Source organism: Osmerus eperlanus, chromosome 25 (assembly GCF_963692335.1).
Source record: "Osmerus eperlanus chromosome 25, fOsmEpe2.1, whole genome shotgun sequence".
Classification (NCBI taxonomy): Eukaryota; Metazoa; Chordata; class Actinopteri; order Osmeriformes; family Osmeridae; genus Osmerus; species Osmerus eperlanus.
The window spans coordinates 10,259,235-10,276,909 of NC_085042.1; the positions used below are offsets into that span (position 1 = coordinate 10,259,235).

At 46.7% G+C, this 17,675-nt stretch overlaps 2 protein-coding genes across 2 annotated transcripts in view; both read left to right on the top strand.

The window, feature by feature from the left end:
- Nucleotides 1–373: 373 nt before the first annotated feature.
- On the top strand, nt 374–5,130 carry mrpl1 (mitochondrial ribosomal protein L1). The gene is made up of 9 exons (XM_062451394.1): nt 374–517; nt 949–1,066; nt 1,205–1,478; nt 1,957–2,040; nt 2,913–2,984; nt 3,079–3,190; nt 3,323–3,423; nt 3,743–3,824; nt 4,969–5,130. The coding sequence occupies exons 1-9, from the start codon at nt 445–447 to the stop codon at nt 5,064–5,066; spliced, it is 1,014 nt and encodes a 337-aa protein (XP_062307378.1). The 5' UTR covers nt 374–444; the 3' UTR covers nt 5,067–5,130.
- Nucleotides 5,131–6,468: 1,338 nt separating this feature from the next.
- LOC134011686 (extracellular matrix organizing protein FRAS1-like) overlaps nt 6,469–17,675 on the top strand; it is a 34,661-nt gene continuing 23,454 nt past the window's right edge. The window contains exons 1-2 of the mRNA XM_062451055.1: nt 6,469–6,963; nt 8,372–8,403. Of these exons, the coding sequence (XP_062307039.1) occupies nt 6,879–6,963; nt 8,372–8,403 (117 nt within the window). The 5' untranslated portion in view covers nt 6,469–6,878. The remainder of the gene's footprint in view (nt 6,964–8,371; nt 8,404–17,675) is intronic.

Consider the following 17,675-nt stretch of genomic DNA (forward strand, 5'->3'; position numbering starts at 1 on the left):
AGCCTATTGGACGTTCGTTATTATGGATTGATAGGTTTTTACACCACTCTGTAGTGCTTTTTTCTTTATCCAGATATGGGGACAGTAGTTAAAGTAATGTTTTGTCTTTAAGTTTCTGAATTATTATTTACTTGTAGCCTACAATAGCACATTATGTTTAATTGAATGAATTAGCTTTTTGGTTAGAACCATGCAATCTACTAAATGCATACATGTAAATGTAATATGTTCCCATCAAAACGTTTACAACTTAAACTTACAAACCCCGTAAAGTGTTCGCAAATGCCTTGACTTGTGTTTCAATGTAAAACATTGCACCAAACTTGTTCACATATGGCTTCACCTATTGATTTTTGTACCACTTATCAGTAATATCGCTTATCACCAATAATCTGAGCGGAACCTTCCTTGGTATTGATGATACTGGTCGGCACTTAATATACCATGCGTTGTTTCTTCACGGACTACACCAGTGTGAAAGCCAACATGGCAACGTGCACGAGAAGCCTTTTAAAAGGTCAGTCGGCATATACAATTTTATACTCAAGTTGAATGCTGTTATTTCGCTCATTGTTTTAAATCCGGCAATGTATTATTTAATGTCTATAGATCTAGCACTATCACTGTTGTCACTATCCTCGTATTTGTTCTCTAAGTTACAAAGCATCTAAAGTAGGCTACTCAAGCTAAGTAGCTAGCGGACCAGCTAGCTTTCGCTGCCCACTGGGCAGCTAGAACAAGATATTTTGTGCTACCTCAAGATTTGTCCACTCTCGGCTTCAGCGTTTTGGCTAGAAAGATGCTGTAATGCTGTCATCTATTTACGTTATGTAAGCTTTGTTAGTAGTACAATTGAATTGTCTTGGTTAAACACTAACATTACGTTAACGTAGTGCTATCTAGCTTTTGTCTGAAGCACTTGAACAGCGGTTACTTAATGTTTTTCAGTTGTAGCAGGATGCCAAAGACAGATCCTAACTGCAAGTTGTCCAACATACACCAACAACACACACGCCTCTCTAACTGCACCCAGGCAACTCACAGTAAGGACCTTTGCTGCCGTGAAGTAAGTTAAACTTATTCTCAACGGATTTTAATACATAGCCTACCACTTTAAATATATATATATATATATTTAAACTTCTGTTAATAGTTTACCCACTCTATAAGCAATGACCAACGCATCCTGTTTTCCTACCGGCAGGCCGAAAAGACAATACAAGAAGAAAGATGAGAAGAAAGTAAAAGAGGAGAAGAAGGAGAAGAAGGTGATTGATAACACGGGCCGCCACAAGCCGTTTGGTCTGACGGCGTGGGCTCCTGTTGATGACGTGTACTTGTCGCGGTACTACCCTCGGCCTGCCCACGGGGCTGCCGAGGCTGTCGACCTGCTGAAGAGCTTTCAGCATCTGGACCTCACCCCCCCACACCAGGCTGTTTATATAGAGCTGAAGCTGGACATGAAACTAGAGAAAAAGGTGAGCTGACGTCCACCTGGGAGGCTAGTTACCTGCAGTCTGAGCATGAGATACCTGGGAGGCTAGTTACCTGCAGTCTGAGCATGGGATACCTGGGAGGCTAGTTACCTGCAGTCTGAGCATGGGATACCTGGGAGGCTAGTTACCTGCAGTCTGAGCATGGGATACCTGGGAGGCTAGTTACCTGCAGTCTGAGCATGGGATACCTGGGAGGCTAGTTACCTGCAGTCTGAGCATGGGATACCTGGGAGGCTAGTTACCTACAGTCTGAGCATGAGATACGGTGTTGGTAACATCTATTCCCATCCTCTCCTGTAAGTCCCTTTGGAAAAAAGTGTCAGCTAAATTATTATTTTGTGTAATATTTAGGCTTGGCCATTTTTTGTCATGAAGTGTTGTGATGTTGGCATCATTGCTGTTCTGAAAAGATGAATTGTCATATTATTCAACCTCTGTTCCATTAATCTTTCTGTTTCAGAAAAAGGTAGATACCTTTGTCAGCACTGTTCACTTACCACACCCATTTAAGACCGAAGTAAACAAAGTAGGAGTGTTCACAGAGGTAAGATATTTCACTACAAAATCTATACATTTCTTCTAATTACATTTCTTCCAATTGTTTGTGTAGAGTGCTGTGTTCATAGCCATATTTTGTAGCAATAGACAATATGTTACCTTGTGAACATTTTATTTGGATTATAATTATTTGAAATCTGTTGTTTTATTAGGTTTTGCACAGGTTTTTTACATGACACAGTCACACATTTGCACCCTTACTGTGTAAACTTCATTTTGATTAATTGTGACCTGTGATGGTTCAGCAATCTTATATAAAAGCAATTAGACTGAAGATGCATCATTCCTAGGTCAGCTAACTTTTCCCATCACAGGTTTTTATTGTGTTTTGGCATGGAGACATCCTGAAGAGAATCTTAATGTGGACTGTTGGGCTGCATACCTCATGAGACCGTTAATTACGTTTTATGGGATTTCTGCAAGAGCTGCGTACTCGGATGTTTATCTGGTAGCCACAGCGCTCACCTCAGCACCGCTTCCCAGAACATGAGTGATGTGGAGTTCCCTCTGCAGAACATGAGTGATGTGTGGGGTTCCCTCTGCAGAACATGAGTGATGTGTGGGGTTCCCTCTGCAGAACATGAGTGATGTGTGGGTTCCCTCTGCAGAACATGAGTGATGTGTGGGGTTCCCTCTGCAGAACATGAGTGATGTGTGGGGTTCCCTCTGCAGAACATGAGTGATGTGGGTTCCCTCTGCAGAACATGAGTGATGTGTGGGGTTCCCTCTGCAGAACATGAGTGATGTGGGTTCCCTCTGCAGAACATGAGTGATGTGTGGGGTTCCCTCTGCAGAACATGAGTGATGTGTGGGGTTCCCTCTGCAGAACATGAGTGATGTGTGGGGTTCCCTCTGCAGGATCCAGATCAGGCCAGCCTGGCCCTGGAGAACGGGGCTGCCTTCGCGGGGGGAGCAGACCTGGTGCAGAAGGTGACATCTGGATTCTCCTCTTTCTCTCCTACCGTGTTTTTTTTTTGGGCCCATCAGATTAGTTTACAAGTGTTTTCCTTCCTCTTCATTTAAGATCTTAGATGATGAGGTGGATGCTGACTTCTACGTGGCTGTGCCAGACATGCTCCCCAAACTAGTTCTTCTGAAGAACAAACTGAGAAAAAAGTTTCCCAAGAGCAGGAGAGGTAAGCATGCAGGTTGTGGGTGCATCTCACCAGTCTAGTGGATCTTTCTCTCTGTCCCTGGACCTGCAGTATTAAACCACGCCTAATGGGAGCAAGGCCTTGTTTCACCATGTTCTCTCTGAACCGGTTTAGGGTCTGTGGGCATAAACATTCCCAAGATGCTGGAGCTGTTCAAGACGGGTCATGAGTACCTGGTGGAGAAGGAGTGCTACGTCAGCACACAAGTGGGCTTGGTGAGTTCTCCGGCTGATGGGGGTGGGGCTAGGGCTGGGGGGGGGGGGGGCTGGGAGGTGGGGCTAGGGCTGGGTGGGGGGGCTGGGAGGTGGGGCTAGGCCTGTAGGGTGGGGCTGGGCGATGGGGCTACAGCTGGAGGGTGGGGCTAGGGGGGTGGGGCTAGGGGGTGGGGAATATTACAGCCATAGTTACAAATACACAATCTTTGTAGTCTCGCAATTTTCACTGGATTCAGGGAGTAGTTTGAGGTTGTGTGAATAATTCCTATAAAAAAAAATATATTTATGCATGACAGATGTTTGTGTTTCTCTGTTGCAGCTGGACATGCCCAAGGAACACGTACTCGCTAACATCCAGACAGTCCTTGTGGATGTGTGTACCCACCGGCCAGCCAGCTACGGTACGCCCCCTCTCTTCCTCACCTACAACATGATTGTATGGCTGTTTCAGAAGACCTCAATTACCCAGCAGTTAGTGCCCCTCCTCTCGTATTCTCATAGCTCTGTCTCCTCTACTGTCATACAGCTGTCTCCTCTACTGTCATACAGCTCTGTGTCCTCTACTGTCATACAGCTCTGTGTCCTCTACTGTCATACAGCTCTGTCTCCTCTACTGTCATACAGCTCTGTGTCCTCTACTGTCATACAGCTCTGTCTCCTCTACTGTCATACAGCTCTGTCTCCTCTACTGTCATACAGCTCTGTGTCCTCTACTGTCATACAGCTCTGTCTCCTCTACTGTCATACAGCTCTGTCTCCTCTACTGTCATACAGCTCTGTGTCCTCTACTGTCATACAGCTCTGTCTCCTCTACTGTCATACAGCTCTGTGTCCTCTACTGTCATACAGCTCTGTCTCCTCTACTGTCATACAGCTCTGTGTCCTCTACTGTCATACAGCTCTGTGTCCTCTACTGTCATACAGCTGTCTCCTCTACTGTCATACAGCTCTGTGTCCTCTACTGTCATACAGCTCTGTGTCCTCTACTGTCATACAGCTCTGTGTCCTCTACTCTCATATTCTTACAGCTTTCTATGGTTTTGTGATGGAGCACCAGATAGTGGCAGGCCACCTGGGTATTTTGGTACCTGCATGAAACTCTTTGATTCTACTGCCAGGCCAGGCTTGAGGCACAGTTTCATCATTTGACTAGGGAGTAAACATCATGCTTGAAAACTACAGATTGGAGCTTGACATAAGAATCTCTACAAATACATGCGTCTTAAGGAAAGATGTGAAATTTAGCTTCAAAATTCCTTTTGTGGGCATGTGCGTTCCATGCAGGGTGAAACCTTACTGCAGCGACCTGGGTTCAAATCTGGCCTGGGCCCTTTGCTGTTTGTCTTCTCTTGACTTTCCTTGCATTTCCTGTCATGCTTCACTTAAAACTGTCCAAAAAATCTTGAAAAATGCCCCGAAAGTGAGGGGCTTGATCTGTGTCATCGACCAAAACGTTTAGTTAAACAGCATTGCATCCCAGAGGACTAGACAGCTTGTTGTATCTGAACATGTTTCATCCAGGAAGCCTGTGTGTTGCCTCCGCAGGGCCGTTCATAGAGAGAGCCATCATCTCAAGCCAAACAAGTGAGGCTCTGCACTTCAGCAGTGAAGAACTCCTTCCCAAAGAGCTCCAGAAAGAGTGAAAGTATTGGTCATAAGACTGATGTACGTGTGCATAGTTACTGTATTAAATATTTAAAATATAAATGTATTATGGATTTGTCATTGGTTGAATGAGATTGCATGAATCAAACTGTAAACTAGTGTGTCATTGTCTCATTTAGTGCATTCAATCCATACATACATTCCCAAATATAATGGAATATTTATGTTACTATTTAAAGATGACCTTTTCGGTACTGCAAAGTCTGTGTTCACATTTAAACACTGGATGGCAGTGTTCACACAGCACAACAAATCTCATATCTTCCTGGGAATGGAACATCAAATGCACATTATAATTTTTTTTTTTCCGCCTTCATGGGTAAGATCTGTAATGTGAACAGATTTAATTTATTGACAGATTGTAATTGAAATAAATCCGGGAGAGGATGTCCAAAGGTGATTGGTGGTGCAGGTGGGTCGTGACCCGCGAGCCACTTGCACGAGGCAGTGACCACAACAACGATGACTTCCATGATAGCTTTGGACTTCAACCTACTGTAGGCTTCAGGTTGTAACTGATATTATAGGTCTGTTGTGCTTTTTCTTATTTTAAGAGGCGGTAGATGAGGAGCCCATTGGGCCTACAGCAGTGGGTGTGTTGGTGCTGTTCAGGGGCGGATCTAGAGATGTTCATTCGGGGGGCAAGGCGGCGGCAGAAGGAAGTGGTTAGGTGGCCTCCTGGAGGTGAATCAAAACCCAAAGTAGGGGGATACAGTACTTCCAATGGTAAATGATTAGGCTATAAAATTGTAGTTTAAATTAAACACTAATTAATATTATGTATTGAAATGTTCTGTAATGTACAAACAAAATTTTACCACGCGAAGATTGGGGTGGCAGCTGTCACCCCTTGCCACCCCTTAGATCCGCCACTGGTGCTGTTTGGGCGTTAATAGCGCAGCTGAAAGCGCTTCTCTGATGGATTTTTGGCCGGAGACAAAAGCGCCGTCCGGGATCAGGTTGCTCCCACGTGACCTGAAGAATCTCCGTCTCGGTCTCTTGTTAAGCGCGCTCTTTCAGGGACATGCTTGAAAGCCATTTAATAACATCCTCCTTCCAGAATACATCCTATCATGATAATAAAAGATAGTTCCGATTTACTGCGTCGAATATCCTTCTGTCTTGTTCCTGCAAATATGTCAAGATGGCTCTGTTAGGCAAAGTTAAGGACTAAAACTGTCTAGCCCTTTAAATTAAGCATTCGTACACTATGCTATAACCTACGAACCTAATGAAGAATGAAAAGATGTAAGGATATTGTTTTTTTTTTTTACACAAACTGAGTAATCACGAACACGACTTTTGTATAAATCCGGAGAAGGCACACCGTAGGCTACTATTGGACTTACTCTGCACAAGTGTGCGGGGGGACGTCCTACGGTGTTGGAGTGGGCTTGGAAGTAGCTTGCAATGCTTGTCACTTCAAACGTCTCTCTATTGCGCGAAGATACTGTGGCTTGTGAATGGTAGTTAAACTCTGATTATACGGCTTCCAAAGTGATATTAGTCGTCATGCTTTACAGCTTTTAAATGTATGGACGGCGACACCTGCATTGTTTCTTGGAAGTTTCGCCAACCGCAAACAGTTGGGCTGCATTCCGTCAAACCGCAACGCTGTGATCGGACCGCTCTCTACCTGCTCCTGCGCGTTACTTGCTGAAGTAATCTCTCTCCCGTCCTCAATTTGCCGTTTTTTCTGGTTTGACTGAATCGTAAGGAAATTCATGATGGTTTTTAAGAATTGCTCTGATTTAAATTAAGATCAAACTGCATTTCCTCCTTTGGATTGAATGCTATATGCAGTGAAAATGAGTTTACGGTGGATCTTGTTAGCCGCTTTGGCTGGAATCATTACCATAACTCCGGGAACACAAGGTTTGTACTCAACCTGCTCCAGTGAATCAAGTAGACTGTTGTTTATGTATTAAATCACGATTGGCCAATTTAGATGACAAATCTAAAGATAGGCATCCGATGATTGTCTAATCGTGGAAACTCACAGAGACAGTTAGCCTACAGCAATCCCAGATTTGACTCACTTATAAATGTATATCCACGATATTACACGAAGTAATCTCCTTTTTTTGTTACAGTTTGTCTATGAATAGACTTGTCCAATTTCAGATTGAGTGATTATTTCCAGACAGATTATAATCCTCAAGTGAATCTGTAATCTCGTTTGAAATGAGACAATCATGCTCTGTCTGAGATCACATTTTGACAAATAGCTATAACACCCACGTAAACCGTGTCCATTCAAATTTTAAATCAGCTTCTCTATTCTCAAATATTTCTTCATACACTGTCAAGGCAACATCACTTTGTTTTGTAATGCATGGTCTCAGAAATGGAGTTGCCTAATGATCTTTGTATGTGATTCATGACAGCACCTATTGTGTGTGAACTGTATATTTCATGTATTTTGTTTTCTCAAGAGTTGAAATCATGTACTTTTTACATAATATGTCGTAACATGTACACATACTCCTTTAGCAGACACTAAATGCAAGTCCCCAATTCACTCAAGATAACAGATTCATCCTAGCTCCGCTACTATCCCCTAACCATAACAGAACATCACTGAAACATTATGGAGATAATCATTACTGTCAAAAGAGATGATTCACTTACGGTAATGAATACACTCTTAAGAAGTGAGCATGACTTGGGTAACAATTTTGGGAAAATTCAACCGTTTACACAAATTAAATTATGCAGAGTGGTGCCCCCTTGCCCCTATAATTGTTACCTTGTAGTTCTAGTTGGGCTTTTGTGTTAAATCCCTTAAACTCCCAGGATTATACTTTCCCAGCTGGCGATCAGGTTTCTCTGTCCCGTGTGTCAGACTGAAGGCCAGACTCACTGAAGCATAAGCTTGTCAACCTTAGTTTGTTTTCTCAACGTTTACCCTCTTAATTGAGCATGGATAATCATTGACCCTCCATTGCATGTAGCAAGTTTTTTCATAGAAGTCAGTTTGAGTCAAGAAACCTATTAAATGGTTTGTCTTGGCCTGTGTTGATATCTTGTTGTTAAAAGATAGTTAATGTAGTTTGGTAACTCAGTAGCTACTCTGTCCCATACTGTGACCCCCCAATTCTTTTGATCAGATGCTTTTAGAATTTATAAATCTCTTCCATGTATATATTTAAATCTTTTTAATGAGTAGAGCTTCAGCACTTAAAAGGCTTTAGTTGAAGCAGTGTTTAGAAGACCCTTGCAAACGGTTGGTTGCTCCTGATTTGTGCTCTTCTTCTGATGTGTGTCCTGCTTCCCTCTGCAGGAGCTTGTGTCCACCAGGGATCCCAGTACCAGGTAGGCTCTCTCTCTAACCCTAACCCAGTACCAGGTAGGCTCTCTCTCTCTAACCCTAACCCAGTACCAGGTAGGCTCTCTCTCTCTAACCCTAACCCAGTACCAGGTAGGCTCTCTCTCTAACCCTAACCCAGTACCAGGTAGGCTCTCTCTCTAACCCTAACCCAGTACCAGGTAGGCTCTCTCTCTCTAACCCTAACCCAGTACCAGGTAGGCTCTCTCTCTCTAACCATAACCCAGTACCAGGTAGGCTCTCTCTCTCTAACCCTAACCCAGTACCAGGTAGGCTCTCTCTCTAACCCTAACCCAGTACCAGGTAGGCTCTCTCTCTAACCCTAACCCAGTACCAGGTAGGCTCTCTCTCTAACCCTAACCCAGTACCAGGTAGGCTCTCTCTCTAACCATAACCCAGTACCAGGTAGGCTCTCTCTCTCTAACCATAACCCAGTACCAGGTAGGCTCTCTCTCTCTAACCCTAACCCAGTACCAGGTAGGCTCTCTCTCTCTAACACCACAAATGTCAAATACTTGATTGCATGAATTTCCACCAGATCCGTCCTCCTCAGTCATGATGTAAGTCCAGAGGCCGATGGATGTTTGCTTCTGCATAATTCAGGGAGGGACATTATGAAGGTAGTGTTTCTGACAGAGCGATGCTGCGAGGGGCTGCACTGGGCCTCTGTTGTATCAGTTGGACAGATTCACATCCACTCTCAGTAAATGTGTCCTATCAATAATTAATTCTCGCTCTTGACTGTGTGAATGAAAACAGTGCAGGGACGCCTATATGAAGGTTGTGTCGTGAGAGCCTGGAGAGATGACTGTGGCTCATTATAGTTCAATTTATGTTTTTATCTGTAGGTGTCCATATTGGTTTCTTTAGTTTAGTGTTTCAACATTATTTTACTCTGCTGTTTGAAGGCATGTCCCACACACACGCTCACTAAAAGCAGGTGGTTAAGACGTCCACCACATCATCTTGTTAAAAGAGCATCTCTTTGCCACGTAGATACCTCCGTTACACTAATGAACTGCAGTTTTTAGTTGTTGTTGCGCAGAGTAGATATTTTGCATGAGAAACCCCTTTTTACTCCACAGAGACAACTAGTAATCTGCTCTAAAAGCCTTAAACACAGTCCTCAGCGGTAGGCTTGTGGTTCCCATGTTTATTCCCCACATTTTAACAACAAATAATGACAAATTCCTGCTTCAGCTGGCATGTGATCAGCGTAATTACAGTAAAGCCCAGCCATGAACAGCAGGTTCTCTCTTGTAGGAGGCCTGTGGACAAAGCAGTGCATGTCTCTACTGTGCAGACAGACTCCCCCTCGTCTTAGGTGGCTGAAAATGCCAATTTGGGGGGGAGGAGGGGGAGGGGGGAGGGGGGGAGGGGGGGAGGGGGGGAGGGGGGAGGGATGCAGGATGATTCAGGTACTGTTTTCTTTGGGTGTGTGGAGAGTAGAGGGCTCAGATAAAGAGCCCAAGCATGTTCCAACACACCCAGGAAAGGGGCCCTTCTGGAGTTCAAAGGGAATCCCTCCCACAACACCTGGAGGGTGGTTGGGTACCATCGGCAGGAAAAAAGCACCCAGATTAAAGCCCCGACACAGGAACCCAAGGAAGCAACCTAGCTCTCTGGTCAAGGCTCTCACATGAAGAAATAAACTCAGACTGCAAGAAAGGTGTTCATAGTGTAAGTGTGTAAAAGTGGGAGTGCAGAGGGAGAAAATGTGCTTCTGTCTCCATTAAGCCGAAGTTGTTCAAAATGTTAATTGAGACCTAGCAAGCCTGTGCTTTTACTACTGAGTCTTCATGGGCTGTTGGGGTAAAGCACCTCCAGTAAATCATTTATGACTGCCTTGTTAGCCATCTCACTCCTGGTAGCCCTAACCAGACTCATCTCACTCCTGGTAGCCCTAACCAGACTCCATTCTTACGAGGATGATGAATCAACACAGACAGGAGCACTGCAAATGTTCTGCGGAGAGACCGTAGTCGTAAAGTCAGCTCTTGTGCCAGAAGTTAGTGTACACATTTAAACTTCTGCCTCTGAAACAGGTTGTATAAAGCAGACATGATTTTATGACTGTTTCCGAACCATATCTGCTGTGCCCTGTGTACTGTACAGATAGTCTTCTCTGTATGCGCTTAGAGGAGAATGGTCTCTTATCTTGCTAATGTCAAGAGGGCAGAAAGCCGTCCTTACCCCTGTTAGGATTCCTGTTACATCACTTCCTGGTCTGTGTCCACCAGCAGGGACTGTGTGGCCTGAGGTGTGGTTGTCGTTATAATAGATGTTCACCCTGGGACTAGCTGAGGATGTGCATCTGTAAGTGAGGCATCTCACTGGTTGGCCAGCAGCAGTGAGATGCAGCACCTCTGATGCGATAATGCTACAGAGCTCCACATCCAGATATATCGCTTGTGCCCCGGGCATGCATTCCTGGCATTGCAAGTCGTCCGCCCTGCAGCTATCAAAATGTAGGCCACCTCAAGAATAGAACCAGCGCTACAGTGGGCAGTGCAGTGACACCAAGGTTTTTTTTAAAGAGTCTGAGCTGTACAGGAATCTGTTGAAGCTCTTGATATAGACGGCATGCTCTGAAGTCTGAAGGCATGCGTCCCACTAAAATTAGTTTAAAAAAATTGGGGGGATTATTTTTTCGAGTTTTTACAATGGTTGCGTTGAATGATTTGGCAACCAAATGCCCCAGTGAACTAATTTGATGAAGACAATCCTTTGAACAATGTAGAACGGTATGTTCAGACCTAAATACGAGTGGCACGTTCAAACAAGCTTGTCACAGACTTCCAGTTCTGGTTTTATGTTGAGGACATGTCTCAAGCACGGACATTCCTACCCATCCACGTCGTGGCCACAGGGCTGCAGTGGCGGAGGACGATGTTAAGCTCTAACAGGATCTGACTGCTGCTGAGGAGAAGATGTACATGAGGGGAAACAAGCTGGATTACTGCTGCAGCCGGGGGGGGGGCGCTCCTCTGTGGCTGCAGAGCACCATGGGGATTCCCAGGGCTCTGTGTGATCTGAGGACAGGCCTCCTCACTCCTCCCAGAGGAGGAGACAGACAGGCCTCCTCACACCTCCCTGAGGAGGAGACAGACAGACAGGCCTCCTCACACCTCCCTGAGGAGACAGACAGACAGGCCTCCTCACTCCTCCCTGAGGAGGAGACAGACAGGCCTCCTCACACCTCCCTGAGGAGACAGACAGACAGGCCTCCTCACTCCTCCCTGAGGAGGAGACAGACAGGCCTCCTCACACCTCCCTGAGGAGACAGACAGACAGGCCTCCTCACTCCTCCCTGAGGAGGAGACAGGCAGGCCTCCTCACACCTCCCCGAGGAGACAGACAGACAGGCCTCCTCACTCCTCCCTGAGGAGGAGACAGACAGGCCTCCTCACACCTCCCAGAGGAGGAGACAGACAGGCCTCCTCACACCTCCCCGAGGAGGAGACAGACAGGCCTCCTCACACCTCCCTGAGGAGGAGACAGACAGGCCTCCTCACACCTCCCTGAGGAGGAGACAGACAGGCAGGCCTCCTCACACCTCCCTGAGGAGGAGACAGACAGACAGGCCTCCTCACACCTCCCCGAGGAGGAGACAGACAGGCCTCCTCACACCTCCCTGAGGAGGAGACAGACAGGCCTCCTCACACCTCCCTGAGGAGGAGACAGACAGGCCTCCTCACTCCTCCCTGAGGAGGAGACAGACAGGCCTCCTCACACCTCCCTGAGGAGGAGACAGACAGACAGGCCTCCTCACACCTCCCCGAGGAGGAGACAGACAGGCCTCCTCACACCTCCCTGAGGAGGAGACAGACAGGCCTCCTCACACCTCCCTGAGGAGGAGACAGACAGGCCTCCTCACACCTCCCTGAGGAGGAGACAGACAGGCCTCCTCACACCTCCCCGAGGATGGAAAGCATAGAAAACTACTACTGGGGAGGAAGGGTCCCCACACTCATACAGGAGTTCATTTCCCCCCCCCCACTCGACAGGAGCTGACCAAGGGGGAAATAATCCCAAGGCACAGGATATTTGATGCGTCTGCCTTCAACCCCTACTTCGAATCATTTTTACACTGCTAACCCTAACCGTTTTACCCCCATCAACATTGTGTTACCTACTTGGCTTTTACACCAAAGATCAAAGATGAACATGATACTGCAATAACACAGTGACAAGCTGCCACATTTATCCTCCTACCAGTCTTGCTCTGTGGAAGTCTGGATCATATTTTGTAAAACCTTCTACCCAGACAGGGTTTTACATTCGCTCAGTGGGTGATTTTGTTTGTCATAGTACAGATTCATGTTTAATTTCCACCCTCTTTGAAATCATGGCAGTTAACAAGAAGCCTCAGCAACACTCGACTGAATCTCCTGATGTGTTTCTAGTCACACAGTCTGTGGTGGAACATGTCTGTGTTCTGTTGTGAAGTCCTTCCAGAAGACGTCTGGAGAACATGGGGCAGAGGACACACAGAAATAGATTGTTTGAGGATTTGCCATTTGTGGCTTTCTTACATTTGAATTATTAAGAGCTCTAACCCTACAGCAACTGCTCTTCAACAATACACTTTAAAACTTCCTCTCAGATCTTCAGTATCTATCTATATATGTTTTGTTGGCTTTACATTTCCAGTTAACTTTAAAGATTTCAGAAGTTAAAATAAATGGTCTTGTACAGAAGTGCATATTTTCTTAATTTTAAACTGCACATACAGAGATTCAGTGCTTAGTAATTAAGTATAATAATTCATGGCCATAGACTTCTCAACCCTCCACACCAGTCTCCTACTCAGCTACACTTGCCTGCAAATTGTGACCGTTTAATCTGTCTTGGGGTCAAAACTAACCTTTGCTGACTCTTTTTGTTCTGCTACCCATTAACCGGGAAGAAAATATTACATTCCCACCTGCCTTAGAACAGGAATGTTAGCAGGTTGGTAACATTGGTAGCCCCTCAAACATTCAGTGAATACTTCAACTTAAACCAGGACCAAAGGACATGATCGTCGCTTGGTAAAAGTGTGTGTGTGTATATATTCGTCCCTGTTACAATAGTTTTAATTTCAGAATAGTTGTAATTTGTCAGGATGAACTTTGTCCCCAGCCTCCTGGGCTGGAGCGAGGCTGCGCTACCTTGCACACTGACCAGGCCGTCAAGGAGTGGAGGAAAGTGCTGCAACCTTTGGCAAACATCCAGTCTCCAGGTTAATGGGCAAACACACAAGCTAGCCAGCCGCCTTCTCTCTCCTCTATCCTCCCCCTCCCTTCTCTCCCCTCTCCTCCCCCTCCCTTCTCTCTCCTCTCTCCTCCCCCTCCCTTCTCTCTCCCCTCTCCTCCCCCTCCCTTCTCTCTCCTCTCTCCTCCCCCTCCCTTCTCTCTCCTCTCTCCTCCCCCTCCCTTCTCTCCTCTCTCCTCCCCCTCCCTTCTCTCTCCTCTCTCCTCCCCCTCCCTTCTCTCTCCTCTCTCCTCCCCCTCCCTTCTCTCTGCTCTCCTCCCCCTCCCTTGTCTCCCCTCTCCTGACCTCTTTGGCAGGAGCACCATGGTTTTGTCTCCCAGTTCACCTCAGCCCTCAGTAAACTTTTGAAAGTGTTTGCCTCTGATTTGTGACAAGAATTTGTCCCCAAGCCTTCCTCTAGCTCCACAGCCCCAGCCTGAGCCTGGCTCAGCCTGAGCCTGGCTCAGTGGGATGTACAGTTCAGTCTGCCGGGTTACAGGTAATCCACCTAAAGAGTGTTCTGCAGACAGCAGGTCAGATCTGCCGCGGCCCAGACACACCTCCAGGATGTTTCCTCCTCTGCAGCAGTCTTGCACTTTGACCTGATCACACTCATCGATTCCTCCTGCTGGCTCTCCTCCCGCCTCTACATACCTGCTGGCTCTCCTCCCAGTCTCTACATACCTGCTGGCTCTCCTCCCAGTCTCTACATACCTGCTGGCTCTCCTCCCAGTCTTCTGGTCTGAAATGTTCCCACAGCGCTCCCAAAGGCCTCTCCCCCAGTATGGCCTTGAACAGCCCTGGCTGACTTGCCCAGGGTGGGGGGCAGATCTGGGGATGGGGTGTGGGGGTGGCGGCAGAGTTGGGGGGGACTGTTATGCAGCTGACTGTCTCACCAGCATTGTCCCCCTGGCAACGCCATGCAGCTACTGCCCAGAGCCGTCTGTCTGGGCCAGGGGACTCCGCCCCCCTGGAACAGCCCTGCTGTGTGTAGACTGGAACAGCCCTGCTGTGTGTAGACTGGAACAGCCCTGCTGTGTGTAGACTGGAACAGCCCTGCTGTGTGTAGACTGGAACAGCCCTGCTGTGTGTAGACTGGAACAGCCCTGCTGTGTGTAGACTGGAACAGCCCTGCTGTGTGTAGACTGGAACAGCTCTGCTGTGTTTTACCTGTGTTTACCTGTGTTTACCGAATCAGAATGGGATTTATTCGCCATGAAAGTTTGCACAGACAAGGAATTTGCTTTGGCAGGAAGGTGCATACAATAAACATATACCTAAAATTTAAATATGTGGACTATCTATACTAAGGGTACATAAACTAGCAGTACTAAGTGGGATTAGAATATAATTAAATATACAATAAAATAAAATATAAGTTGCCGTAAATTACAATATAAAAATACAAAAATACAAATATTACAAAAAATACAAATGTACAAGATACCATTTTGTAATGCAGTGCAAAAAGCAGTGTGTTTTAACCCTTGTGTTATCTTCGGGTCATTCTGACCCATCAGTCATTGTGACCCACCGTCGTATTGCGACAGATTTACCGCATACAAAGACAAAGTGAAGCATTTTCTTTTAACCGTTGGGCTGTCTCAGACCCCCCACATTGCAAAGGTTAAAAGAAAATTATTTTAATTTGTTTTTGTATTGGGTAAAATTGGGTAAACACAACGATGGTTCGTTATGAACCTTTGGGTCATGTGACCCGAAGGCAGCACGAGGGTTAAGCAAGAAGTCATTAGAGTCAGTGTGGTCCCTTGGCCTTGTTGAAGAGGCCAACAGCGGAAGGGAAGAAACTGTTTTTGTGGCGTGAGGTATTGGTCCTGATGGACCGCAGCCTTCTGCCGGAGGGGAGTGACTGAAACAGGGAGTGGTCAGGGTGGGAGGAGTCGGCCACAATCTTCCTCGCTCGCCTCAGGGTCCTCGAGGTGTGCAGGTCCTCGAGGGTAGGCAGATTGCAGCCAATCACCTTCTCAGCAGTGCGGATGATACGCTGCAGTCTGCTCTTGTCCTTGGCAGTGGCAGCAGCGTACCAGACGGTGATGGAGGAGGTGAGGATGGACTCAATGATGGCTGAGTAGAAGTGCACCATCATTGTCTTTGGCAGGTTGAACTTCTTCAGCTGCCGAAGGAAGTACATCCTCTGTTGTGCTTTCTTGATGAGGGAGCTGATGTTCAGTTCCCACTTGAGGTCCTGGGAGAGGATAGTGCCCAGGAATCGGAAGGACTCCACAGTGTTGACTGGGGAGTCACACAGGGTGATGGGGGTGAGTGGGGCTGTGTACCTCCTGAAGTCCACAACCATCTCCACTGTCTTAAGAGCATTGATCTCTAAGTTGTTCTGGCTGCACCAGGTCACCAGGTTGGCCGCTTCCCACCTATAATCAGACTCGTCTCCACCAGAGATGAGCCCAATAAGGGTGGTGTCGTCCGCAAACTTCAGGAGTTTGCGGACAACGTCAACTGTTGGTGTACAGGGAGAAGAGCAGAGGAGAAAGGACGCAGCCCTGAGGTGATCCGGTGCTGATGGACCGGGAGTCAGAGACTTGTGTTCCCAGCTTAACGCACTGCTTCCTGTCAGACAGGAAGTCTGTGATCCACCTGCAGGTGGAATCAGGCACGTTCAGCTGGGAGAGCTTGTCCTGAAGCAGGGCGGGGATGATGGTGTTGAAGGCAGAGCTGAAGTCCACAAACAGGATCCTGGCATAGGATGCTGGGGAGTCCAGGTGCTGTAGGGTGAAGTGGAGGGCCATGTTAACTGCATCGTCCACAGACCTGTTGGCTCTGTAGGCAAACTGCAGGGGGTCCAGTAGAGGGTCAGTGATGGATTTAAGGTGTGCCAGCACCAGGCGCTCGAAAGACTTCATTACCACAGAGGTCAGGGCGACGGGTCTGTAGTCATTATGTCCTGTTGGCCTTGGCTTTTTGGGCACAGGGATGATGGTGGAGGACTTGAGACAGGCTGGCACATGGCATGTCTCAAGGGAGGTGTTAAAGATGTAGGTAAACACTGTGTTACCTGTGTTTAACTGTGTTTACCTGCTTCCTGTCTGACAGCAGTGGTTCCTGCTCTGCTCTGCAGGGACAGCCTGAAGTGGGAATGTGTTCTGCCTCAGGTGGGAGTGTGTTCTGCCTCAGGTGGAAGTGTGTATTGCAGTACTGCACCGCAGGCTGCTTGGCTTTCAGTTGCTGTTTCTGCTTCCATCCCTGATGCACATTCATCAGAAGGTCCTCCCAATGAATAGATCATATTCCTCAGCTATTCTAGTCTGTGTATATATAGATTCTCTATATTCTGTGCCTCTCGCGCTTGGGGCCAGCTGGAGATGGACCAGTGCCTAACCCTAACCCCTAACCCTACAGGATGCACACTTTGGACTGGGACTCGTCCTTTGCTCTGCACTTGGTGGAAGGACATGCCTCAACTCGTTTTATTAGAGGATTATTAGTCAAGGTTGAGTTAAACTCAAAAGATCCTGTCTCCAACTTTTCTCTTTTATTGATTTTGCAGAACATACAGTTAATGTAACATTTGAGGAGAGGAATTTAGAATTCCACCAATTATGTTCTTTACGACTCATCAAAAGTAAAGTGCATCGGAAGCATTTGCAGTGTTGAGTGCTTCTGGGGAGGTGTGACTCTTGTAAAATTAGGTCAACTCTTTACATTCCAGTTGGTTTCAGAAATGAGCTGAGATTTAGATGCATGAAATGAGATCTCCAGGAAATGTGTAGTTCATTCCAAACTGTCATCACCCTCACTGCTAGCACTGTTGTTTTATCCAAGTGGGAGCTACTGGAACACAAAACATGTCTGTGTTTACGTTTGTTTGTTTATTGTTTATTGACTCCCGATTGTTCTGGGCAACAGTAGGCTCCATTGTCACTGCGTTTCTTCTGGGGTACAGAAATGTCCAAGCCTGCCAGGCTATCTGCAGGCTGAAGGCCCAAAGAAACCTGTGGAATTCCTCTGGGTACTCTAATGAGCAAACTTTCAGCAAACTGGGATGTTG